Genomic DNA, 26,762 nt, shown 5'->3' on the forward strand with positions numbered 1-26,762 from the left:
CCACTGATAAAAGAAAACATCAGATGTTTATGAAATGTATTTGGGAGTTGGTGAGAAGTGAATGTATATGTTTTAACAGAAGATTCGTTTTCTATAGAAAGAGGTACTTTGATATTTTGGGACCTACCAGAAAGATGTTTGATGTACATATTTTGTCTATAAATGTTGACATACATTATATAAGCGTATTAATAAAGTATTTTATCTTCTTGGTTCRTCATGAGTGAGTAGAGTGCATGTTGCGGTGAAATGTATATTCTGGGATCAAGTTCTGCCACAAACACAACAGCTCTAATGGGGAGAGTTGCTGCAGTCTATCTGCTTGTCTGGCCCGGCTGGTCATAAGGAGAGACACATTGCTATGGATGTTCTCTCTGCTTCTGACATACATAAATAAACACACACACAGAGACCGTGGTGGTCCCTCAACAATCTGTAAGCTCCAAAGGCCATTTTTTATATTTATCTGGAGGTCATTTGGATGCCGAAGCACAATAATGTAAATAATACAAATACTGAGCTAAATTATATTGCAAAAAGAAATKGGGAAATTAYATTATTTTATAGTAATACAATTGCTTAGAGAAAGAGATTTTGTTTATCAAGCAATATTGTTATTCTCTCAAAAAGATGGGGTTTTTAAGAGATTGGAGAACACATTCCTCCCATACAGTATCTTTCCAGATCCTAGATATCCTTCTACTGCGCTTATGGACTGCCCTCTTCAATTCAAACTACAGGTTTTCAATGGGGTTAATGTCTAGAGACTGAGATGGCCACGGCAAAATGTTGATGTTGTGGTCAATAATTTCTTTGTGGATTTTGATGTGTGCTTGGGGTTATTGTCTTGCTGGAAGATCCACTTGTGGGGAGGTTTCTGCCTCCTGGCAGATGTAACCAGGTTTTTAGCTCAAATATCCTGGTAGATAGTTATAATCATAATGTTATCACYTCATAGTCCAGTCTATATAGTTCATGGACAACAAAGAATTGGGCATTGGGTCAAAGATCCTGGTGCAATGATGATTATTAATAAACTGGGATCAAGGTTTAAAGAACTGGTGTACATTTAAGTCAAAGCTGTTCAGTTTAACAACCATCTCAGGCTGATCAATATTGTCCAATAGGAGAAGATAAATGTGGAAGCACATAATAGACAGACACAAAGTAAATGCCAGCAGACACGTCATTTTTACAGCTACCTATGATTTTGATCACACACGGCTGTCACATGTGCAGCCACACTGCTGTCCCTGGGTAGCGCTGAGCTGTGATTGGTGAGTTGATGGGACCAGGAAGGGAGAGATGCTCAGCGTTCAGGCATGGTCACTGCTCTTCATCACACACACACACCAACCTTCTCTCATATATGTTTACAAATACAGCTAATTTAAAATGACTCTAATAGAAAGCCTCTGATAGGCCACTGATAAGCTCGGTTTCCATCCAATTGGTGACAGATTTTCATGCAAATATTTTAAAATCCTCATTAAAACAATATGCTCATTTTCCCAAGAGAGCTGTGTTTCCATCAAATTGACTTGTTGTGGATAAAAAGCTGTGCATGATGACATAGTGCACATAAAAATAACTTTTGCAGTTAAATTCCCATGTACCAAGTAAAAAATACTAGTTGAATGGGTTTCCATCGCATTTTCAACTCTACTGATGGTTTTATCACAAACAATGTTGCATTAATAGTGAATGTGCACACTCTGGTATTTCMACGTGTGCTCTAGCCAACAGCTTGCAGTAGATAGCCTACCGTGCAGGTAGGCCTATAGCCTAAACTATGAGATTATTATGGACAAAAGAGTGAGAATATTTTTKATTTGTCAAACGGCAGCCAAGCATCGATCATTATGTCACAAGAATAAGACCCTCAATATGTATTAGAAAGGAGCATCAAGCTCATCACATTGCACTTTCACTACCCTGTGACAATCGTAATTTATTTAATCTGTAGTCTCATAAACTGCATGCTTTCCCAGAGTCGTAGTGGGAGGATCACATGTCATTGCGTGACTCCAAGTTTACTTCGATATGATTGTTATTATATCAATATGTGCGTATAAAAGCGTTTCCACCGACATGTCTCACATTATTAATTTTACCAACACAAAAACAATCCACCTTGTCTATCGTATTTTGTTTTGTTGACATTTGGAAAGTTTACCGACAAATGTGCTGTTTCCATCAGGCCTGTCGTGACATTTTTTATCCAACGTACTTTACTCGCCTAAAATGTTTKGATGGATAACTGGTTATAGACACTATTAAATGGCACATACCTACTAGACTTTGTTTGGTGTCTTCTCTCCCTAGTGTGTAGATATGATACTACATTTGCTATTAATCTATCATGTTTTTCTGTGCTGTTATCCAGTGGAGAACCTCAGCCCTGTGGGGGCCCCTGCTGGTAAAATAAGGAACCCAAACCTCATTGATATGATAAAAGAATGACCTCAGCAAAACATAGAAATGGTTGAGGCAATAGTTAAGGCAAATATTTATTAAAACAAAGCAATCATTTCATACTTCCATAACAATGTTTTGCTTATGGGTCAATACACATACTTAGATTTGCCCTCACTGTCCTGCTAGTGGGGGTTTGGTAAAAGATTCTGGCTGGGTTTGGGGCTCATCTTTAACTCCAGCCCCTAGATGTATTTCGTAGATCTGTTTTGCCGATGTTGTTGTTACAGTTAAGCAGATTCACAGCGTCTGGGTTACCATAGAGTTCCCCTAGTTTGGCTTTGAGCTTGGGGACCGTCAACATGTGACTCTGCCATTGGCCACATTCTGCCCCACGTAGCCCAGAGCAAAGGATTTATCATTATTTTTTTGTTGTTGTCGTATAAATCAGATCAAAGCAAATTTTATTAGTCACATACACGTGTTTAGCAGATGTTATTGCGGGTGTAGCGTAATGCTTGTGTTTCTAGTGCCGACAATGCAGTAATATCTAACAAGTATTATAACTGGGTGGTTCGAGCCCTGAATGCTGATTGGTTGACAGCCGTGGTGTAACATAATGTATACCACGAGTATGACAAAACATATATTTTTACTGCTCTAATTATGTTGGTAACCAGTTTATAATAGCAATAATGCACCTCAGAGGTTTGTGGTATATGGCCAATATACCACGGCTAACGGCTGTATCCAGGCACTCCGCTTTGCGTTGTTCATATACCACACCCCCTCGTGCGCTATTGCTTAAATATCTAACAACTGTACAACATAGACCCAATACACACAAATCTAAGTAAAGAAATGGAATTAAGAATATATAAATATATGGACGAGCAATGCCAGAGCGGCATAGACTAATATACAGTAGAATAGAATAGAATACAGTATATACATATGAGAAGAGTAATGTAAAATATGTAAACATTATTAAAGTGACTAGTGTTCCATTTACTAAAGTGGCCAGTGATTTCAAGTCAATGTATATAGGTATCAGCCTCTAATGTGCTAGTGATGGCTATTTAACAGTCTGGTGGCCTTGAGATAGAAGCTGTTTTCAGTTTCTCGATCCCAACTTTGATGGACCTGTACTGACCTCACCTTCTGGATGATAGCGGGGTGAACAGACTTGGGTGGTTGTTGTCCTTGATGATCTTTTTGRCCTTCCTGTGACATCAGGTGCTGTAGGTGTCCTGGAGGGCAGGTAGTTTGCCCCTGATGATGCGTTGCGCAGACCGCACAACGCTCTGGAGAGCCCTGTGGTTGCGGGTGGTGCTACAGCCTGACAGGATGCTCTCAATTGTGCATCTGTAAAARTTTGAGGGTTTTAGGTGCCAAATTTCATCAGCCTCCTGAGGTTGAAGAAGCACCGTTGCGCCTTCTTCACAACTGTGTGGGTGGACCATTTCAGTTTGTCAGTGATGTGTACGCYGGGAAACTTGAATCTTTCCACCTTCTCCACTGCGGTCTCGTCGATGTGGATAGGAGGGTGCTCCCTCTGCTGTYTCCTGAAGTCCACGATCATCTCCTTTATTTTGTTGATGTCTTACTCACGTCGGACCAAACACCTGTTGTAGGAAACAGAGGCAACAAACAGGGCCCAGACCCGCCTGGCCACGGAGCACTCAACAAACAGGTGGTATATGTTTTCAGTGTCAGTGCATCCGTGAGGGTAGCTCTCTGTACATGCTATGTGCCGTCTATACATACATTCCCTAGTGGGGACGAAACCATGAACAGCCATCCATGCAATGTCTTTCTGTTTGTGATGCGGTGCTGAATGACGTTTCACCATACCTGTTGCGGTCTACGGCTGAAATGGCGCTTAGGTGGGCGATGATGTCCTTGTACTTCCAGGATGCCAGCCCAGCCGTGGGCAGACGTGTCCTGAACCCCAAATCTCTCCACGTCTTGTCCACTGGTGGAGAGTCCCAGCACAGTGTTCTCGATGGTGCTGAGTCCGAGGGTTCTGAGGATGGGGGTGGCAAAGTATCATTCAACGTGGCTGGCTTTCCTGACTGYCTTGCGKATGTTGGTGACCAAGTTGGATAGTCCCTGTGCCCTAATGATGTTAAGGATGTCTGTGACCCCCTTCCCCATGTTCTCAACTGCTTTGTACAGGGTGCTGCGCTTGAGTCGTTCCATCTGGCTCCCCCAAAGGTGAACATCATGCATTCTATCTTCTTCCTGGTTGCTCTGTCTGGGGGAACACCCTGCCTAGGTACAGGAGAATGGGGAGAATGTTTGCCTTCAAGACCAGGATCATTCTGAGGGACCATGCGTTCCATTCGCAGATCTTCTGTTGGATGTGGCGGATTATCTCCCCTTAGCTGACGGAGCCACCTCCATCCCTCTGGAAGGTGACCACAAGCAGCTTGATGGTCTATGTTTTGATAGGGAATGAGGTAGGGAGAGTCTCATGCCAGTCCTGTGACAGGTATAGTTCACTCCCTTGTTGACAAGGGCACCAGTGGTTGCACAGAGTCGTCCACCACTTTTGTTGCTGAGGCGATGGAGCGACTATCTGTGCCGATGTTGGTGATGTCGTCCATGTACGCCGCCACTTTAAGCCTCTCCCCCAGTATCTGGTAGCCAGGGATTCCTGGTGTTGACCTGATCTTCTGGAGAAAAGGCTCTAGGTAGAGGATTTACCCCAGAGAGGCCAAGGGGCAGCCTTGGTGTATGCCGGATCAGATAAGGAATGGGTCTGTGATGGTGTTGTTTACCAGAACCTGCTTGTGATGTTCTGGTAGCAGTGGATGAGATGTTGAGGGAAGTTCATCTTGGTTAGCACCATCTGCAGGATGCCATGGCTAACCCTGTCAAAAGCTTTCTCATGGTCTAGAATGAGAAGGCCCAAAGGGGACCGCCACTCCTGGGAGTGCAGGATGAGATCTCTCACCAGGAGCAGGTTGTCCTTGATGGACCTACTTGGAATACAAGTCTGGTCTGGGGCTATTACTATTAATATGCATGTAAATCTCTCATGGCTCAAAGTGGTGGAGAGATTGACTTCATCGCTACTTGTTTTTGTAAGAAGTGTGGATATGCTGAATGCACCGAGGTGTCTGGTTAAATCTCCTGGCACACAGCTCGGACACCCATGCATACCCCACAAGACATGCCTCCAAAGGTCTCTTCACAATCCCCAAGTCAACAGACTATGGGAGGTKYACAGTACTACATAGAGCCATGGCTACAYGGAACTCTATTCGACATCAGGTAACGGATGCAAGCAGTAGAATCAGATAAAAAACATAAAAATATATAAAAAATATACCTTATGGAACAGCGGGATCTGTGAAGAGACACACACACACAAGCACAGACACATGATAATACACGCACTCTACACACACGTACACATGGATGTTGTATTGTAAATATGTGATAGTGGAGTAGTGGCCTGAAGGAACACACTAAATGTATCTGATAATGTGTTATGAAATGGAATACTTCATAAATTGTATATACAGTGCATTCGGAAAGTACTCAGACCCCTTTACTTTTCCCACCCATTTACTCACGTTAGTCTTATTCTAAAATGGATACCACAAAAAAATCCTCAATCTACACACAATACCGCATAATGACAAAGCAAAAACAGTTTTTTTTGCAAATGTATAAAATATAAGACTGAAATATCACATTTACATAAGTATTCAGACCCTTTACTCAGTACTTTGTTGAAGAACCTTTGGCAGTTATTACAGCCTCAAGTCTTCTTGGGTATGATGCTACAAGCTTGGCACACCTGTATTTGGGGAGTTTCTCCCATTTTTYTCTGCAGATCCTCTCCCAGGTTGGATGGGGAGTGTCGCTGCACAGCTATTTTCAGGTCTSTCCAGAGATGTTCGATCAGGTTCAAGTCCAGGCTCTGGCTGGGCCACTCAAGGACATTCAGAGACTTGTCCCGAAGCCACTCTTGCGTTGTCTTGACTGTGTGCTTAGGGTCGCTGCCCTGTTGGAAGGTGAACCTTCGCCCCAGTCTGAGGTCCTGAGCACTCTGGAGCAGGTTTTCATTAATGATCTCTCTGTAGTTTGCTCTGTTCATCTTTCTCTCAATCCTGACTAGTCTCCCAGTCCCTGCCGCTGAAAAACAACCCCACAGCAAGATGCTGCCACCACTATGCTTCACCGTAGAGATTGTGCCAGGTTTCCTCCAGATGTGATGCTTGGCATTCAGGCCAGAGTTCAATCTTGGTTTCATCAGACCATAGTCTGAGAGTCTTTAGGTGCCATTTGGCAAACTTCAAGCAGGCTKWCATGTACCTTTTCCTGAGGAATGGCTTCCGTCTGGCCGCTCTACCGTAAAGGCCTGATTGGTGGAGTGTTGCAGAGATGGTTTTTCTTCTGGAAGGTCCCCCATCTCTCCAGAGGAACTCGGGAGCTCTCTCAGAGTGTACATCGTGTTCTTGGTCACCCCCCTGACCAATGCCTTTCTCCCCCGATTGCTCAGTTTGGCCRGGCGGCCAGCTCTAGGAAGAGTATTGGTGGTTCCAAACKTCTTTCATTTAAGAATGATGGAGGAYACTGTTCTTGGGGACCGTCAATGCTGCAGAAATGTTTTGGTACCCTTCCCCAGATCGACACAACCTGTTTCGGAGCTCTTTGGACAATTCCTTCGACCTCCTGGCTTGGTTTTTGCTCTGACATGCACTGTCAACTGTGGGACCTTATATAGACAGGTGTGTGCCTTTCCAAATCATGTCCAATCAATTGAATTTACCAATCAAGTTGTAGGAACATCTCAAGGATGATCAATGGAAACAGGATGCACCTAATCTCAATGTTGAGTCTCATAGCAAAGGGTCTGAATACTTATACAAATAAGATATTTACGTTTTTTATTTTTAATACATTTGTGAACATTTCTAAAAACCTGTTTTCGCTTTGTCATTATGAGTATTGTCTGTAGATTGGGGCGGCAGGTAGCCTAGTGGTTAGAGGAGGCAGGTAGCCTAGTGGTTAGAGCGTTGGGCCAGTAGCTGACAAGGTAAAAATATGTCGTTATAAACAAGGCAGTTAACACACTGTTCCTAGGCCGTCATTGTAAATAAGAATTTGTTTTTAACTAACTTGTCTAGTTAAATAAATGTGAAATAAAAAAATTGATGAGGAAATTACCTTATTATAAAATGATTAAATTAATGTAACAAAATTAGGAAAAAGTCAAGAGGTCTGAATACTTTCCGAATGCACTGTAACTGCCTTAATGTGGCCCACTCTCGACCACCGTGTTGGACTTGATGGAGGTAGGGGTTGGTCACCAATATGTTGACCCTGTCAGCTCTGGCGGTGTTGGAGCCTGACCAAATAGAACCCTCCAGGGTCCACTCCTCCTCCAGGAGCATGTATATCTCCTTGTATGGGATGCCGCACACCTGGAGGAGGTAGATGTCTGCAGAGTTATTGGAGAGGTGTCCCAGGACAGTCTGTCGTCTGTCTGGAAACCGGAAGCTTCCGGTGTTGAGGGTGAATAGAGTCAGGGACATAATGGGTTATTTATACGGTCCAGTTCTGGTTTTGGCCATGTCATTGCAGATTTGGATGAGGGATTCTTGCGGAACGGTGGCACTGGATGGCAAGGTCAGGGGCGAGGAGTCAGGGGCAGTAGGAGGTATGGTAGTGTGATCAGGGGCAGTTGGAGTGAACATTTTATTCACCTGCATTCAGAATGACTGTCAGGGCTAGAAACATTGATAAAAGGAGACTACCTAAACTGGAACAACCCTTTCAGTAACAGTGACATAAATGTAACTGATTGGATTACCTTATAAAGAACATATGTTTCTCTTTCTGTAGCATAAAATTGGTCAATCAATCAATGTATTTGCAAAAACACAGATGTTGGGAAATGATAATGATGGGCGTGGTTTTGATAGACATATTTTAAAACCAATTTATACATGATCCAGAGGCTTCGTGGTCAGAGGCTTCGTATTGAGGGTTTGACACAAGTGCGGAGCATCCCGAGGCATGCAGAGTCCAAATCAATCTCTGTACTGCATCGCCCTGCGAGGGCTCCGTATAGCTCTGCATTGACATGATTGGTTGACGGTAGGTGGGGGTGGTGACGTCCTGTAAAACACAAGCTCACTTCCTTGACAACTTCCTTCACAATAGCTCTGTTCTGTTCCGCTAAGTGCAAGAAGTATGAGCGCCCTGACGTTTGCTGAGGCTGCATTGCAGTAAATGCTGTACGGCCACTTCAGTTTTCGGATTGACCATGCAGAGCMTTTTATTCTCCACAGAGTAAAATTGACACAATCACACTCTCATACTCAACACTGGTTATTAACACCAACACTGGGGTTCTTTTACATTTCTCAAACATACAAGTATTAGACACCATTTAACAGATAAAATTCTCGTTAATCCAACCACAGTGTACGATTTCAAAAAAGCTTTTCGGCGAAAGCAGAACATATCATTATGTTAGGTCAGCGACTAGTCACAGAAAGCATACAGCGATTTTCCAACCAAAGAGAGGAGTCACAAAAAGCAGAAAGAGATAAAATGAATCACTAACCTTTGATATTCTTCATCAGATGACACTCCCGGGACAAAATGTTACACAATACATGTATGTTTTGTCCGATCAAGTTCATATTTATATCCAAAAACCTCAGTTTACATTTGGCTTTGCCTCCAAAACATCCTGTGAATTTGCACAGAGCCACATCAATTTACAGAAATACTCATAATAAACATTAATAAAAGATACAAGTGTTATTCACAGATTTCAAGATATACTTCTCCTTAATGCAACCGCTGTGTCAGATTTAAAAAAAACTTTACGGAAAAAGCAAACCATGCAATAATCTGAGTACGGCGCTCAGAGACCAACACAACCCAAAAAGATATCCGCCATGTTGGAGTCAATATAAGTCAGAAATAGCATTTAAATATTCACTTACCTTTGATGATCTTCAGCAGAATGCACTCCCAGGAATCCCAGTTCCACCAGAAATGTTTGATTTGTTCCATAAAGTCCATAATTTATGTCCAAATAACTCCTTTTGGTTTGCGCATTCAGAACACAATCTAAACTCACGACGCACGGGCAGGTCCAGGCAAAAGTTCAGACGAAAAGTCATATTACAGTTCGTAGAAACATGTCAAACGAAGTATAGAATCAATCTTTAGGATGTTTTTAACATAAATCTTCAATAATGTTCCAACCGGATAATTCCTTTGTCTTCAGAAAAGCAATGGAAAGCAGGTTGCTCTCATGTGAGCGCGCATGGCCAGCTCGTGGCTCTCTGGGAGAGACCTTACTCAATCCCCTCTCATTCACCCCCACTTCACAGTAGAAGCATCAAACAAGGTTCTAAAGACTGTTGACATCTAGTGGAAGYGCAAAATGACCCCATAGACACTGTGTATTCGATAGGCCAACAGTTGAAAAACTACAAACCTCAGATTTCCCACTTCCTGGTTGGATTTTTCTCAGGTTTTCACCTGCCATATGAGTTCTGTTATACTCACAGACATCATTAAAACAGTTTTAGAAACTTCAGAGTGTTTCTATCCAAATATACTAATAATATGTATATATTAGCAACTGGGACTGAGTAGCAGGCAGTTTACTCTGGGCATGCTTTTCATCCAAACGTGAAAATGCTGCCCCCTAGCCATAAGAAGCAACAAACTCTGCTTAAAGTGAGCTGAATTTGAACAAGCTTGTTGAGTAAAATTACAAATTCATGTTTGCTCAAAACCAAACCCATCATTATCATATTTCCCAGCATGCTCTATTGAGGTTGATTTTCAAAATTGTTTGTTTCAATACCTGTGTTTTTGCATGTACATTGATTGGTTGATTAATCTTATGCTACACAAACATAAATAACATAACATTTCTAAACTAATCCAATCTGTTAGTAGTTGGACTTGGAATGGAAATCCTGACAGATAATTACCATACCGGTGAGACTTTGCCATTGAGGTGAGATATAGGCATCTTCTGTGGAAGTCTGAAAAGCATGTTTGCAATTTCCTGAAAAGAAAGGTATCAAGGCTGGTGGTAAGTGGATAGGAATGCCAAGACCTGTGAACAATCAAGAATTATACAAATGACCTGCCAGAGGCTCTCATCCAAATCTGCAGTGAAATGATCAGACTTTGACCCTGACAACACACTACGAACAGAAGGACTTTCCTCTGATGACTGTCCATGGTTTCCTCCCCACTAGGGAATCCATCTATAGATGGCGCATACAGAGAACTGCACCCAAGGAGGCACTCACGCTAAACACAAGTATTAACACAAGTATTAAGTATTAACTACAGACCCATATCCTGACCCAGCACCTGCAGCAGCCCCAGTTCTAATCCAGATCCCCGGTTCCAATCCCAGCACTCCCTACCACTGAGGAAGTACAGTTCCCGCTCAGCCCAGTCAAAACTGTTCGCTGCTCTGGCCCCCCAATGGTGGAACAAACTCCCTCACGACGCCAGGACAGCGGAGTCAATCACCACCTTCCGGAGACACCTGAAACCCCACCTCTTTAAGGAATACCTAGGATAGGATAAAGTAATCCTCCTGACCCCCCCCCTTAAAAGATTTAGATGCACTGTTGTAAAGTGGCTGTTCCACTGGATGTCATAAGGTGAATGCACCAATTTGTAAGTCGCTCTGGATAAGAGCRTCTGCTAAATGACTTAAATGTAAATGTAAATGTAGACCACCAGTCAAGGTGCGGAGGAGGGACCAGACCTTCACCCGGAGCGAGCAAGCCACAGGGGAGTCCTACCATTGACCTCTGGGGCTCCCTGGTGGGCCTGCTTGCTCCGCAGGTTGTCCTTCCTCTTGTCTACAGACACAGATCCTGACCCAGCACCTGCAGCAGCCCCACTTCTCAGTTCCCGGTTACTGTTTTTCCTGTTCCCCAGTCCCAGCATCAACACCTGGTCTCCAGTCCTGGCCCCAGCACAGTTCCCAGTTTTCAGTCACAGCACCAACCCCTCTGACAACCCTGGACACAGCAGCAGCCACCACAACGCTCACCCCATCCAACCGCTGCCATCCCATCCCAACTCAGACCTCACCCCCCCCCCAATAAAGAGACACAGACAGACTGCCAACCAGACCCAACCACTCAAGAATTTAAAAAAAAATAAAAAATATAAACTAGAAACAGGCCATATCTACATTCAGCATTCAGACAGGCAAGATTTACATTCAACAACCATTGTTAAACAAAGAAACAAAAGTTGTGATTTCTTTTGTAATCTGCTTTTTTTCCTTGTGTATTTTTGAGTTAACTGATTGGTTGCTTAGGATGTATTGACTAGATATTTCCTGAAATGGTTGAATACCTTGTTTTAAACTTTTCATTTGAATGTCATTTGAAATATGTATGATTTATGCATAACCAAATACAATTACCAATACAGGAAGAACCCAGTTAACAAAAACTCATCTTTAGGATCACTGATAGTTATGTCTGCAGGCGGTCCTGTATGTGTAGTCTAACACTGAATACAAGACACATTAACTTCACAGATGGAAAGTCTTTATTTCATGTTCMATTTCATTTTACTTTCAAGACAAATAAAATTCCAAAAGTGAGTAAGTAACACATGATGACAGTTCAAGAGATCGTTTCCCCCCCTGCAAAGCCCCGTCTGTCAAGTACATTAYGACGTTACCCATAGATGCTAAGCCAAAGTCAGTTTTGTGTTTTCCCTTGTGTTTCAGATAAGGCTTTACATCAAGAGGATTTGGGTCCTCCGCCGGCGCAGTCTCCTTTATAGGTGGCCATAGCCTGCCTGTGGAAGTGGGGGAGGAACTGGTGTATGCGGAGGCCAGGGTCGGAGGCCAGAGCTGGACAGGGCCCAGATAAGGGTTCTGTCAGTGGGCTGGGGCGCAGGCCAAAGACCTCCAGGCCTGGGATGGGGCCGTAGAGGGTGGGCAGGCTCCGGGTTGGAGCCTTGCGTGGGGGTCCCAGGGAGGACTGGGGGAGGAAGGGCCGGTTGGTGCAGGGTCCTGGGGCAGGCCTGGGGTGGGGTTTAGGGTGAGAGGGGTGGGTGTCACCTCCTAATATGCCACAGGGGGTGCTAAGGGAGTGGGACAGAGTCCTGGGAACCAGGCAGAGAGGCCAATTTCTGCTCAGACTCATCCCCAGGCAACAAGCCCTCTTCGGGTGCTCGCTGTGGAGTGCCAGAGGGCGCTCTGTTGCCMTTCTCTGAGACAACCTCAGAGTAGGGGTGTGCTGGCGCCCCAGAGCTCCACCCTCTTCATCTCTTTTGTGGAACCTATTCCCCCTTAACCCTGATTGGTTCTCTTTGCCCGAGGGGCGGCGGCATGGGGATGGTCTATGACTGGAGGCTTTGTCCTCTGTTTCTGGGGCTGATTGGTTGGTGCGGGTATGAATGTGTGTGGTGAGAGGGGGGTCAAGGATGACACGGATTCTATGTGGGGGCAGTCGGGGTCGTCTTAGTGGGGCTCCCTCCACCAGCAGGTTAACTCCCATGTACTGAGGGACTTCAACTGTAGCCTGGGAGAATGAGGAAAAGAGATATGTTCACACACTCCTGATGGGGCCTGGGTATTATTCATGCCTTATAGTACCTGGGAATGCTTTGCATAGTCTRCATAGACTCATCATATGTGATCATCAAGCTTGTGTCCGAATTATCTGCATGTATGTCTGTCTATGCATATATCCTTGGCCTCACCTGTTTGTAGATGAGCTGAAAGCCCCCTGTATAGGCACCAGGGTCCGCCCGTCGGTCCAGCACCACCTTGAGGGTATCCAGCTGCACGGCAGGGCAGAGGCGGGCGGTGACTGCCGTGGAGGGGGCCATCGTGGGGCTGGCGTTGATCTCCAGTAGCCAGGGCCTCAGGTCCYGACCCAGTATGAAGTCTGCCCCGTAGAGCTCAAAGCTGCCCCTGCGCCCCTCCACCAGGTCCTGGGCTGTCTGGAGGGCGTGGACCACTGCCCGCTGCATCCCAGGCACCACCAGCGCCCCCCACGATGCCCCCTGGCCCTGGGCATGCAGGAAGGCCCGGAACTGGGAGCACGACCACATGTTGTCCTTGGGCACCTCCGGGTGGCGCCATTGAGACGGCTGGAAATGCTTCTGAATGGAGTTGTTGCACAGGTGGACCGAGCTGATGGAGGCGGAGAGAGAAAGCGAGAGATGGACAGAATGGACTATTGATATTTTTGGTATTACTGATCTAGAATACCTCTTGATAAAGGAAAACTGATGTGGATCAGGTAAATAAGCAAGTTCTTTCTCATGCCTCCCACTCCTCTCTCTCTCTCTCATTCATTCATGCATTCATTCTCCCCCCTCCACACTTCTCCCCCCCCCTTCTCTCTTACCTATCCAGGGTCTGTGTGGAGTAGGGTTGGGTGGAGAAGCGCAGGTAGCACTCGCGGTAGAACCACACGGTCAGGGGGTTCCAGTCTGTGACCAGGAACCACTGGCGCAGGTCGAACTTGGTGGCATAGACCAACAGGGGGCGCTCCAGGTACTTCTGCACCACCCACTTACTGTCCTTGATTAGGGATGGGTCACTGTCCACCAGGCTCAGGATCTCCTCCAGGCGATTCATACACATTATACCTGGAGGGGAGTGGGAGGAGGAGAGAGAGGGTGATTGAGAGGGAGGGAGAAAGGGGGGAGAGACAAAAAGAGAATGGCATATAAGATAGGAAAGAGGGACAACAACAACGAGAGGGAGAGAGAGGAGTACAAGGAAAGAAAGCAGGGGAATGAGGGTGTAGGGGTAGACATTAATAAGATATGAAAGGGAAAGAGTTACAAAAACACATGAACATTAAAATACACATTAACATACGCAGCAAACCCTATGACACACACCCAACCTGCCCCACGAATCATATCAACTTGTCCCTCAGAACACACACACAGACAGACAGAGCCAGCCTCACCCCTGCCCCGTGACTTGGCCCCTGGTTTGATGATCCAGATGTTGTGGAGGCCATCCGTCTCCAGCTGTGGACACACCTGCAGTCTATTCAGCATGGCCTGACAACGCTCCACATACACACCACTGCCCTCGATCCCCACACCTTCACTACACACACACACACACACACACACACACACACACACACACACACACACACACACACACACACACACACACACACACACACACACACACACACACACACACACACACACACAGAGAGAGAGAGGGAGAAACACAGAGGGGGGTATTTGAACCAAATACCTTAGTTGAGTGCTAGTATGTACCTATGGGTTAGCTGAGCAAAGACAATGAAGCTATGAATGATTAACTAATGACCCTTGACTACACACAACACACTCACTGGACGACCAGGTAGTAGTCATGCATGAACTTGACCCACTGCTGTTCTGTGAGGGAGGGTGGCGTTTCCATGGTGACATCAATGTCACTGTGGTCCAAACTGTTGAGAAACTCCTGGCATACGTGCAAAGCCCTGTCAATCATTCTTGGACTGACCAATCGAGTTGCTCTGCGTTTCCTAGGGCCTGGGGAAGACTTATTGGCTTGACATTGAGAATGGCACAATGTATTGCAATTTATTGTGTGTGTGCAGTATATCACTCTGATACCCTCGGATTGTGACAAGTTCTCTTCCACCTTTTCTTCYTCTGCCTCTACTTGCTCTCTTCCCTCTCCATCACTCCTTTCCACTATGTGCTGGAGCAGACTAGTACATGCGGTCCTCCTGAAGTCTTCTAAAAAAGTGGATGAGAGAGAAGTGGAGCGGGGCCAGAGAAAGAGAGAGAAAGGATAATGAAAAATATGACTTTTCTCAATTAGACATTCCTAATAAACATGTACTATACAGTAATGTTGACTGTGAATTGGGGATGGAGAGCTGCTTGCAGAAGGACAAGTGCCTTCAGGGAGAAGTGGGTAGAAGGTCCCTCTAACCACTGATACAGGATCAGATACTGTTACATACCTTTAATGGTTAAGGTTAGAGACTTTGGGTTAAGGTCATCTGATCCTAAGGGAAACTACTACCTTGAGCTATCACAGAAAGAAAGACATGCATCTTGGGGTGCAGGACAGAATGACAGTTAGAGAGTGGCCTGACCAATGAAGGCATGTTTCTCATCATCTGCCCCGAGCCTGTAGCATCGTGGGAAGAATGTGTCTGGGTTTGTAGCATCAAACCACTGAAGGTTCCTCAAGTTCACACACAGACCCACCTGAGAGAGAGAGAGAGAGAGAGAGAGAGAGAGAGAGAGAGAGAGAGAGAGAGATTATAATTACTCATATTATGTATCCCTGAATAAAATAGAGTAAAGTAGAGAAAAGAATAGTAGGATAATAGAATAAAATAGAAGGGAGGGGGAGAGAGGCACTAGAATGTAGCTTGAGTATTCCCGTTATTTCCTTCAGTGAATTGAGTGCAATCTGTATTCAGACTGTGACCTTGGTGGTGAAAGTGCCCGACTTTGCATAGTGATTGGTCATCTGGTCCTTCCGTAACGAGCGGCAGTCAATCTCATCCCTCCGTGTCGTCCAGTAGAAGTATGTTGTTTCATTTCGCACCAGACGAGACTGGGGGAAGAAAGGGTGAGTGGAAGAGTGACAGGAAAGGGGAAAATCTAGCAGTGACGCCACATCAAACACCACATCTTCTAAAAAAGTGGATGAGAGAGAAGTGGAGCGGGGCCAGAGAAAGAGAGAGAACAGCAGCTCACCATGAGGTCATGCATGTCATCAGGGTCGTGCCCCCTCGCCCCCTCCACCCCTCTGTCTGAAAAGGAAGAGAGAGAATAAAAGTATGTAGTACATAGGAGTAGACATGGGAGAAGGTTGTTGCTCCTAACCACTGATACAGGACCAAATATTTTCTAATCCCCCTAATAGTTAAGGTTAGGTTTTTAGTAGGCTAATCTGATCCTAGATTTGCGGTCGGGGTCAACCTCTCACTCGAGCGATGACAAGCTCTGTTCTGACAGGAGAGTGATGTGTGCGGTGTGACATATCTTGGTTGATGTGGTATGGGCTCAGGTTGTATCTTATTCTTAGGACTAGGAGCATCCTACCGGTGCTCCCATTACATTTATACTACAGCTATTAATCTAAGTGCCCTATCCATACCATTAGCAGGGATTCTGCTTTACCTTATACAGTATGAGTAGTCGCAAACGTAAAACTGTTGAAGTCTCTCTTACAGCCTTTGTGGACTACAGAATACCTCACAAGAGCTAGTTTCTTCCTTGAAAGTTTCCTTGCCACTGTCTGATTGTGGGTTGACAAATGTATTCAAACCTAATGTGCTTGCTCAATGAAGAGCTTCCGTCTTACCATTGTCATCATTACTGTCATCCCCATCCTCTTCACCATGACAATGGCTTGCTGGTTTTGGGGCGGGGCGTGGCAGTCGACGCTCCACCCAACCTCTGGCCTGCAAGGCAGCACGGATCACAGGATAGGGGCCCTGTACAGAGAACACCCTCCGCAGCTGAGAGAGAGAGAGAGAGAGAGGGTAGGAAAGTGTCTTTAGGTCAGTTGGTCTACAGCCCTGGTCAAGGAGAGCTGCAGTGTATGAAGGCTTTTTCCTCTAGCCTTTGGATCAGGTGTGAATCAGGAGCCTTAGTGCTGGGCTGGAGCCAAACCCTGCATACCCTGTCGCTCTTCAGTGTGGCCAGGGTTGGTGACCACTGCTGTAGGTAATGTGTTGGTTGTGGTGTGTCTGCTGTAGGCCCAGACAGTGGTTGTGTGGAGAGAAGAGAGAGAAAGAGACCAGGGGCGTCATGCACCCCAAAAATCTAAAGGGGCCCAAAAAAGTATGTGAGGATGGCTGAGGGGCTTCTCTGCTAAAATATGGCTATTTATTTTTAAAGGAATGGGAGTCTTATTCATTACATTTAGTTTGCCAGCAGCATACCACCATGCATCCCACTGCTGGCTTGCCTTTGACGCTAAGCAGGGTTGCTCATCGTCTGTCCCTGGATGGGAAACCAGATGCTGCTGGAAATGGTGTTGGAGGGCCAGTAGGAGATGCTCGTTCCTCTGGTTGTATGCCCCAGGACAGTGATTGGGGACATTTCCCTGTGTAAGGTGCTGTCTTTTGGATGTCCTGACTCCCTGTGGTCGCTAAAGATCCCATGGCACTTATTGTAAGAGTAGAGGTGTTAATACTGGTGTCTTGGCTAAATTTCTAATCTGGCCCTCATACCATCATGGCCAACTAATCATCCACAGCTTCCAACTGTCTCATTCCTCCTCTCCCATGTAACTATTCCCAAGGTCATTGCTGTGAATGTGTTCTCAGTCACATTACAGGGTTAAATATAGAAATAGAAGTTATTGCTTGCTTTTCTAAAGTCTACCAACCTTGCCAGCGTGCAAGATAGTTAGACAAGCTAGCTACTCTAACTTGATTGATAGCCTGAAATGGCTTCTTGGTAGCTAGTTACGAGGTTGGGAAATTGGGAACCTAACTTTATGCCCCTGTGCTCCCTATGCCTCAGAGAGACAACTGTCTTACCTGGACAGCCTTCTCCACCAGAGCCTTGGCAGTCTTCAGCCTGTCTGGGTTTATCTCTGGCAGATTAAATGGACTGCAACGCACCCTCCCCTCTATGGGGGAAAACAGGCATACATTTAGTATACAGTATGGTGTCAGTGGCATACCGCAGTTTGGTGGGGCCCCCCGCAAGGTCTGAGAGAAAATGTTGCTGTTTTATTGTCAGTAGGACTATAAAAAAGTATTAAAAAGTAAAGTAAAATAAAAACACGACAAATAGAAATRAGAAGAACACGAGAAAGTAAGTAAGCTATATACAGGGTCAGTTCCAGGGTCAGTGTCAATACCATATTTACAATGTGCAGGGATACTGGAGTGGTAGGGTTAGATATGTATAGGGGTAAGGTGACTAGGCATCAGGATATACTGTATGATAAACAGAGTAGCAGCAGCGTATATGATGATTGTAGGTCAATGTGTACGTGCGTGTGTGTAGAGTCAGTATGAATGTGTGTGCGTGTTGTGTGTGTGAGCAAATTAGGTGTGTGTGTGTGACAGTGTGAGATCAGACCTCCCCAATAAACCATCATCATGACCCTGACAACACACTCCGAACAGAAGGACTTTCCTCCGACGACTGTTCATGTTTGCCTCCCCACGAAGGAATCAATTCATAGATGGCACAAGGTACGTACAGAGAACTGCCCTCTCGGAGGCACTCACACCAAATACATGTACCACCTGTTGGTGAGTGTGCCGAGGCCATGTTCCCACTATCGTCCAGCCTTGCCGCCACATCGCTCCTCCTTCAGCACCAGCCCAGGCCAATGAAAATACTCTCTACCACCTCCCTTCTCCCTCTCCATCTCTCTCCCCTTTCCTCGCTCTACACCTATCCCTCTCACAGAAACAGACCAGAACCAGGAGCCATTTTTCACCACACCAGAAGAGGCGAGGAGGAAGGACCAAAGCTCTAGACCTACACACGGAGCGAGCATGCCACAGGCGAGTCCCATCACTGATCTCCGGGTCTTGAGTGTCTGCTGGCTCCTCAGGTTGTCCTTCCTCCCCTCTACAGAACCAGATCCCGACCCAGCACCAACCCAGTACCCATTTTGCAGCACAAGCCCCAGCTCCAGATGAGGCGTGGAGGAAGAACCAAAGATCAAACCTTCACCCGGAGCGAGCAGGTCACAGGGTAGTATCACCATTGACCTCTGGATCTAGGGCTCCCTTGTGTGTCTGCTGGCTCCTCAGGTTGTCCTTCCTCCCCTCTACAAACCCAGATCCAGACCCAGAACCTGCAGCAGCCCTGGTTCCCGGTTCCCGGTGCCTAGTCCCAAAACCAGACCCAGCATCAACCCATGGTATCCAGTCCCGGCCCCAGCAATAGCACGGATCCCAGTTTCTAGTTCCAGCACCAACCCCTCTCGTAGCATAGCCTCCGATTCGGATGACCATTTCCCAACGGAGTACTTCCTGTTTAAGCTTCTGCTTGTACAGTATAGAGTTATGATCTGATTTGCCGAAAGGGGGGACGAGGGAGGGCCTTTATGCTTGCTTGTGGGTAGAGTAACAGTGGTTTTTATTGCTCCTAGTGACGAAAGAAACATGTCGATGGAAGTTGGGTGTTACATGTCTTAATGAAGTGGAATTAAAATCCCTGGCAACAAGAAAAGCAGCCTCCGGGTTCATGGTTTACCGCTTGTTCATAGCCTCGTACAGTTCGTTAAGTGTCAGCTTGTTTTTTTCTTGACCTAAGGAGGAATATATACAGTAGTCACGATAACAGATGAAAGCTCTCTGGATAGGTAGAAGGGTCAGCATTTGACCATCAGGTATTCCAAGACGGGTGAACAATGGATCGGGACTTCCACTGCACTAGAGCCAGCACAGTATTTGCTGTTGCTGAAGAAGCATACCCCTTGTTATAGGTTTATTTTTTCCATGTATGTTTTGAGGTTGGACAATAGCATGTATAGCATGTTTTTTTATTTAACTAGGAAAGTCAGTTAAGAACACATTTTAATTTTACAATGATGGCCTAACACCAGACGGCGCTGGGCCAATTGTGCATCGCCCTATGGGACTCCCGATCACAGCCGGTTGTGATGCAGCCCGGGATCAAACCATGGTCTGTAGTGACGCCTCAAGCACGGAGATGTAGTGCCTTAAACCGCAGCGCCCCTTGGGAGCCTCGTTAGCACATAGGGTGCACCGATTGGTGTCACCTCGTTAGTGATCGGCAGTGTTGAGGATGTGAGCAATCCCACCATGGTTGATCTGACCGAGACATTTATGGGTGATCCTGATTTCGCTAAACCTGAGTTGACCTCTCCTTTGAAAACCCCAAAGGTGAGCGAGTTTGTAGGACCACTGAAGGAAGAGAGGGTTCCTACAGTTGACACTTCAATGTCTAGGAAGCAACCGATTGCTGAACAGAGTAAAGATGTTTCCCTCTCTCCTATTTTTGCAGAGATACGTCCGGAGGAGTTTGAGGAAGTTCATGTGGGTTACTTTGACAGAGATGGTGTTCTAATGAGGAAATGGCATTCTCGCACCACTTCTGGGCAAGACGATTGGCCCAGTGTATCTCAAATTGTCATTCCAGTTATACTTCAACAAGAGATACTGAGGATGGCTCACGATGGTAGTATAGCAGGCCATCAACAGGGCGTATGACCGTATCTTGCATAACATCTTTTGGCCTGGTCTGAAACAGGATGTTGTGTCTTACTGTAAATCCTGTCGAGTTTGCCAGCGGACGGATAAACCTAACCAAGCTGTGCCGGTTGCACCTTTGCAGCCTATTCCTGGTTTTGACTAACCTTTCAGAAGGGTTCTGGTGGATTGTGTTGGTCCTTTGCCCAAAGCAAAGAGTGGTAACCAGTTTCTCTTAACCATCATGTGCGCTGCCACTCGTTTCCCAAAGGCTATTCCACTGAGGAATATCACGAGAGGAAAGTTACTACGGATATTGCAGGAGTTTCCCCTTGAAATCAGACATGTCCGTGGTAAGGACAACTTGGTAGCTGATTGTCTTTCAAGGGTGGGCAGTCAATTGGTTTTGTGTTTTGTGTTTAGCCAGTGTGTTGCCCTGGCTCACAATTTAGTTTGCCTGCATGTTTTGTCRTTTTGGAGAGGAGTTTGGTTTTGGTTGCACTCATTCCAAGGGGACGAGAGTTATAGAAGCATTAGTGAGTTTTTCAAAACTTGTGAGGTTTAGGCATCTATTAAAATAATATAAAAAGACTGTAAAAAAAAAAAAAAAAAATTACATTTTTTAAACGCCATGTTTACATTGGAGAAGGTGACGCATTTAAGTAATTTATAATTACAGTAGTTAACTGAAAGTTTTGCTATAAATGTACAGCAATTTGTTACAGTGCATGTTACAGAAAAGCAGAGAATATTGCAGTTACGAGAGTCCCGTTGATAGCAAATCCGCGAAGGGAGTTCATCCGTTTTATTATCAATAGACTGTACATTGGCCAATAGAATGTGACCGGTTTTCCCTTCACCTCTTTTCACCAGCGTTTCCTCTTGGATAGCCCGAAAAATGGGTTGTAATTACACAAAGAGCCCGGGGCAAAGTCGAAGTCGAAGCTGGAATTGAGGTTAATAACGGTCGATCTGATGTTTAAAAGTTTTTGTTGATCATAAGAAATGATAGAGGATATATTTAGTGCAAAACAAGTAAAGATAAACACCAAAATTATAACTAAATAGCAAAGTGGCAGCCATACAGTATGCTGCCAACATCGTGTGTGTGTGTGCGTGTGCGTGTGCGTGTGCGTGTGTGTGTGTGTGTTCGTGTTCGTGTTCTTACGAGGCATGTGCTGCATGCTGCTCTCAGGGTTGGCTAAAATCTGTCACTCTGGTGTCCCCTTCTCTCTGGTCATCTAAGAAGAGAATAGATAATCATCATGCTGTAGTTAACCTACTATCAGCCAATAGGTCTGGACCTTTATGGCACAGGCAACCGCTAGCTCCACTCCAACTGTTACTCCTAAATCGCCTAATTTTTTGAATTGTTTTTGCATTGATGGATGAATTAATCTTATGCTACTCAAATAAATAACAAAAAAAATTCTAAACTAATACAATCTGTTAATTGGACTTGTTGCACCCATTACTAAAATGTTTGTTTCAGTACAGATGGTTTAGGTAGTCATCATTTTATCTTCCCAAACCCGGCAATCATTCTGAATGCAGGTTGGGGTTGGATATCCTCACTCTGGCTGGATTCCAATAAGAATCACACATCCCTTCACAGTTCATTAGAATGTGACTTGCAGCCTTGAAAACCACAAATGTCAGGCCACTGCATTAGGGTAACATTAGACTCTCAAAGTAAGGCCCTAAAAATGTGTTGTACTGTTATTTAATTAATGACAACATGGAGGAGCTCACCTGGTTAAGGCCAGAAGACAGGAAATAGATGAATGCAACAACCATATCTCTTTCCCTAACAAATACAGCCAAATACAGCAAGRCACTCTGGGAAATATGCAAATAAGGCTTTACACTAAGCAGTGTGTTAATTTAACACTGAAAAGTGTAGACCCGTATAGACACTGGACCAGTATTTAAATGAACAGAATCTGTGTTAATTTAACACTGGATCATTTGCTGTGTATGTATACACAAAAATGATATCCTTTTGTTTTTAAAGTAACTTACTGGCAGCCAATTACCTGTAAGTTACTGTAAAGAAACAGGTTCAGTATGTTACCATAAATTCCAAATAAACTTTGGTTTACCAGTACATTACTGTAAAGTTTCTAACATACTGGACTTTTTTTYCAGCAACTTACAGGTAACTGGCTGCCAGTAAATTACCGTAAAAACAACATGATTTTTTTTACAGTGTAGACTAAGCAGTCACTTCACAGAGTGAAGCCGACAGTGAAGGCAACTGCCGACTGATTGATCTACAAATCACCKTGCATCATAAATAACTACTTATTAATATTTATAGATCAGTCAGTCACCATTTACCCACAATGCATCATGAATTTTACACTTTCAAACACAGCCACAGGTTCTGCTGTTAGCTGTCTGTGGGGCAGGTTCTCTTAAAATGACACAGCTAGTGGGTAGTGTTCTGGGTCAGGTGGTTGTTAATCTGTGGCAACCTGTTTTGCCCAACCCCCATCCACCCACCCTCTCTGGAGTTAATTACATATACATCCCTCCCACATGCACCTGAGGCTTTTCACAGACTGTGGTCATGTTCACCAAATAAACACATGCACACAAACACAGGGCAGAAATCCCAATGCACAATGTTGACATGCAATTATTTTTACCTAGTTACAGCTACCTCGTCACCTAGCCCACTCAATAATAGAAATTAAATATGTACTGTCACATCTGAGGCTAGACAAGTCTACAATAATTAGTTMATTATCAGGTATGAAAAGACACTCACAATATCCTCTCTCCCAATGAGCAATGAAGTGCAGTAATCTATACAGTCTATAGTTAGACAGTGAGTAGCCTATGGGCAATTCCATGGTAACGGAATAATGCTGTATGCCAAACAAAAACCATTGATTGTAAAGTATATCAAACCATACAACTCTATGGACAATGACTACTTTGAACAATTTCCACAGTAAAACAAACACAAAAAAATTTACTGGAAAAAAGTTTGGTAACAGAATGATGTTAAAATCTCCCTCAGTTTTATTCTGTTACCAAATGTTGTAGCTGCATAGTCCTTCCTGTAAATGTGTTTTAGTGCAATGTTCTGGGAACATTGGTTTATATTTAGTATACATTTTATAGTGAAAAATAGGAGTCTCAGCATAATTCCATTACCATGCAATATGGAAAATACAAACATTCCCAGGCAATTAGTTGAATACAGATAATGGGGTTATTAAACACATGGGAAATCTTTTACCAATAAAAATATCTGTATCTAAGCTTCAAATATCATGCTCACGGTCATTTCTGCACTCACTGTGAACTCACCTGTCCTCCCATGGTGCTTTTATTCCCCCAGCTTCCTCTTGCACCATTTTGCTTCCTTTTGACTGCCGTGACCCAACTGCTACCTGCACACCTGCGCAATCCCGCCTCCTCCCTCAAGTTCCTACACACTGGGAGAATCTCAATTGCAGAATGCTTGTGTCCTTCCTGCTCTCGCCTCACCTCTTCTCAAAACCCATTGGAGGGGATGGTCAGTGGGGCGGGACCTCTGGCTTTCTCATCCAATGGGTTGGAGAAGACGGCGAGGAGATATGGAAGGTCCAAACCTGTCATAATTAGAATTAAATTAATAAATAAATAAATGCATACATAAATAGATAAATTAAACAATAAATCAACACATAATTAAATGAGAAAGGAAATTCAAAAATACTGATAAAAATGGATACATTTTCTCTACATATCTGTATGTATTTAATTATCATCTATGTGTTTATTCATTTTATTTATATATATATTTATTCATTCATTTATTTCTGTATTTCCTCCTCAAATATGATAATGATGGGGTGTCAATCAAACTCATGTGGGTGGTATCTAACACACCAATGGTAGATCAATGTCATGGTGCAGTTGCTCATTGCTTTTGCACCTATGTGAAGCTAGACACAATAATGATTAGCCATAATAGTAGAATTTGTGGTTCACCTTCAAAATCAAAGTCCCATATTGAAACTGGTGCAAACAGATACGAATAGTGGAATCATTCCATATTTGGACAAGATAATGCTTAACACGTTTGGAATGTTGTTATATAAATTCAACAAAAGACAATTCGTTCATTTTACCCAAAAATCTAAATCAGTTGAAATCGCACTGTGGCTGTATTAGACTTCAGAATTGCATTGGGGGCATATTGTATGCATTGTACAGCCTTGCCTATGGCTCTTTGGTCCATGAAATGTTTACAACTCTGAAGAGTTTACACAAACATTAGCGTCATATCTCCTATTGCAGGACTTTAACTGTGGGAAATCCCCTCACTATTCAGCCTATTGTGCGTATTTAACATTCATATTGCAATCTTGGGTCCATGAAATGGGGTATCAATCCAGAACACAACTGGGAAGTGTTTACACAAATATTTGCGTTGTGGCTCTTATTGCAGGACTTTGTCACCACTGGGGAAAGAGCCATATTAGCTCACCAGTCAACTTACTGTGTAGTGAACATTCATATTGCAATGTACAGCCTTACCTATGGATCTTGGGTCCATGAAATGGAGTATCAGCCTACTCAGTGACACCCAGAGATCACAACTATGAAGAGTTTATAAACATTCGTGTTGTAGCTCATATTGCAGGACTGCGGGCGGCAGGTAACCTAGCGGTTAAGAGTGTTGGGCCAGTACCCAAAATGTTGCTGGTTCTACTCCCCGAGCYGACTAAGGGAAAAATATGTTGGTGCTGTTGAGCAAGGTACTTAACTGTAATTGCTCTGGATTAGAGTGTCTGCTAAATGACTAAAATGGAAATGACCTCACCAGCCCGTCTATTGTGCGTATTTGACATTCATATTGTAATATACAGCCTTACATATGGATCTTGGGTCCATCAAATGGGGTATCAGCCTACTCAGTGGCACCCACAGAACACAACTGTGAAGAGTTTACACAAATATTAAGGTCATAACTCTGATTGCAGGACTTTGACACTACTTTGAAATGAGCCACATTAGCTCACCAGTCAATAGGTTGAATAGTGAGGTGATTTCCCACAGTCAAAGTCCTGCAATAAGAGCTACGATGCTAATATTTGGGTAAACTCTTCACAGTTGTGTTCTGTGGTGTCACTGAGTAGGCTGATACCCCATTTTATGGACCCATGATACTTAGGTAAGGTTGTACTTTGCAATATAATTGTTCAATATGCACTGATGACACAACGGTGGTAGGCTTGATCACTGACAACAATGAGACAGCCTATTGGGAGTCAGTATCGTGCCAGGGCAGCAACCTCTCCCTCAATGTGGGCAAGACAAAGGAGAGTATCGTGGACTACAGGGAACAGAGGGCAGAACACGCCCCCATTCAAATCGACAGTGTCCACAGCACTAAGGGCCTATCATGGTTCAAACACACAAACACTGTCGTGAGGAGGGCATGACAATGGCTATTACCCCTCAGAAGGCTGAAAAGATTTGGCATGGGCCCTGTCGTGGAAATTGCAAGATTATGTTATAATGCTTGTATTGCATTATAATGGTTGTTTTATTCGACAGAATAGAGTGTTCTGTTAACTATTGTGTGTGTTTTACTGAGGAGGGCCTCTATGAGATAGCACTGACGGAGGAGATTTACGATGTCTTTGGATGATAAAACCTAAAGAGCATTCCAGATAACATGAGGTAATGTTTTTGTGCTATACTGTACCAGGGTGAGATGGTTCCAGTTTGGAGTAGGAGGACCAGACACTTGTCTATACTGCTAGACATACCAATGTAACAACACAACACACTGCAAACAGTTTGAGTAGCTGTAATTTGACATTCTTTCGCAGATGCGATATCATAGCCTATGAAGTCCATCTGAGGCGTGATTATTGCTAGTTGAAAACTTAACCAAATACCCCGCTTGGGATGAGTTGAAATATGGTCAGCCCTGGCAATGTTTGATAGTCTCATGTGAGACTACTATAAATGTGGAAGAGAAGATAGTGCCAAGACCAAAAATGGGCTGAACCCAACTCATTTCTCTATAACATTTTTGAGATTTCAGCTGACAGGTGAACATTATCTTGCAACTAGGTAAAACAGAAAAAAGGTGTCAGTAGTATATCTGTGTCAGAAGTAGTGTTGGGGAGATAACCAGCAACAGCTGTTTGGGCC

At 44.4% G+C, this 26,762-nt stretch overlaps 1 protein-coding gene and 1 non-coding gene across 3 annotated transcripts; one reads left to right on the forward strand and one right to left on the reverse strand.

Annotated features, from left to right (window-relative positions):
* Positions 1–12,010: 12,010 nt before the first annotated feature.
* On the reverse strand, positions 12,011–24,018 carry LOC111966218 (tubulin monoglycylase TTLL3-like). 2 transcript variants are annotated; one of them, XM_023990695.1, is made up of 13 exons: positions 23,919–24,018; positions 21,766–21,838; positions 17,958–18,049; positions 16,772–16,928; positions 16,162–16,217; positions 15,890–16,018; positions 15,549–15,663; positions 15,058–15,183; positions 14,790–14,973; positions 14,385–14,530; positions 13,812–14,055; positions 13,159–13,594; positions 12,011–12,977 (listed from the first exon to the last, which is right to left on the reverse strand). In XM_023990695.1, the coding sequence occupies exons 2-13, from the start codon at positions 21,779–21,781 to the stop codon at positions 12,192–12,194; spliced, it is 2,487 nt and encodes an 828-aa protein (XP_023846463.1). In that variant the 5' UTR covers positions 21,782–21,838; positions 23,919–24,018; the 3' UTR covers positions 12,011–12,191. The 2 variants fall into 2 exon arrangements, with proteins under 2 accessions (XP_023846463.1, XP_023846455.1); XM_023990687.1 differs by having other exon boundaries at positions 14,790–15,183.
* A 2,404-nt stretch (positions 24,019–26,422) lies between these two features.
* On the forward strand, positions 26,423–26,564 carry LOC111970986 (U4 spliceosomal RNA). The gene has a single exon (XR_002878195.1). It is a non-coding gene; the product is annotated as a U4 spliceosomal RNA (small nuclear RNA).
* The last annotated feature ends 198 nt before the right edge of the window (positions 26,565–26,762 follow it).

Source organism: Salvelinus sp. IW2-2015, linkage group LG1 (assembly GCF_002910315.2).
Source record: "Salvelinus sp. IW2-2015 linkage group LG1, ASM291031v2, whole genome shotgun sequence".
Lineage (NCBI taxonomy): Eukaryota > Metazoa > Chordata > Actinopteri > Salmoniformes > Salmonidae > Salvelinus > Salvelinus sp. IW2-2015.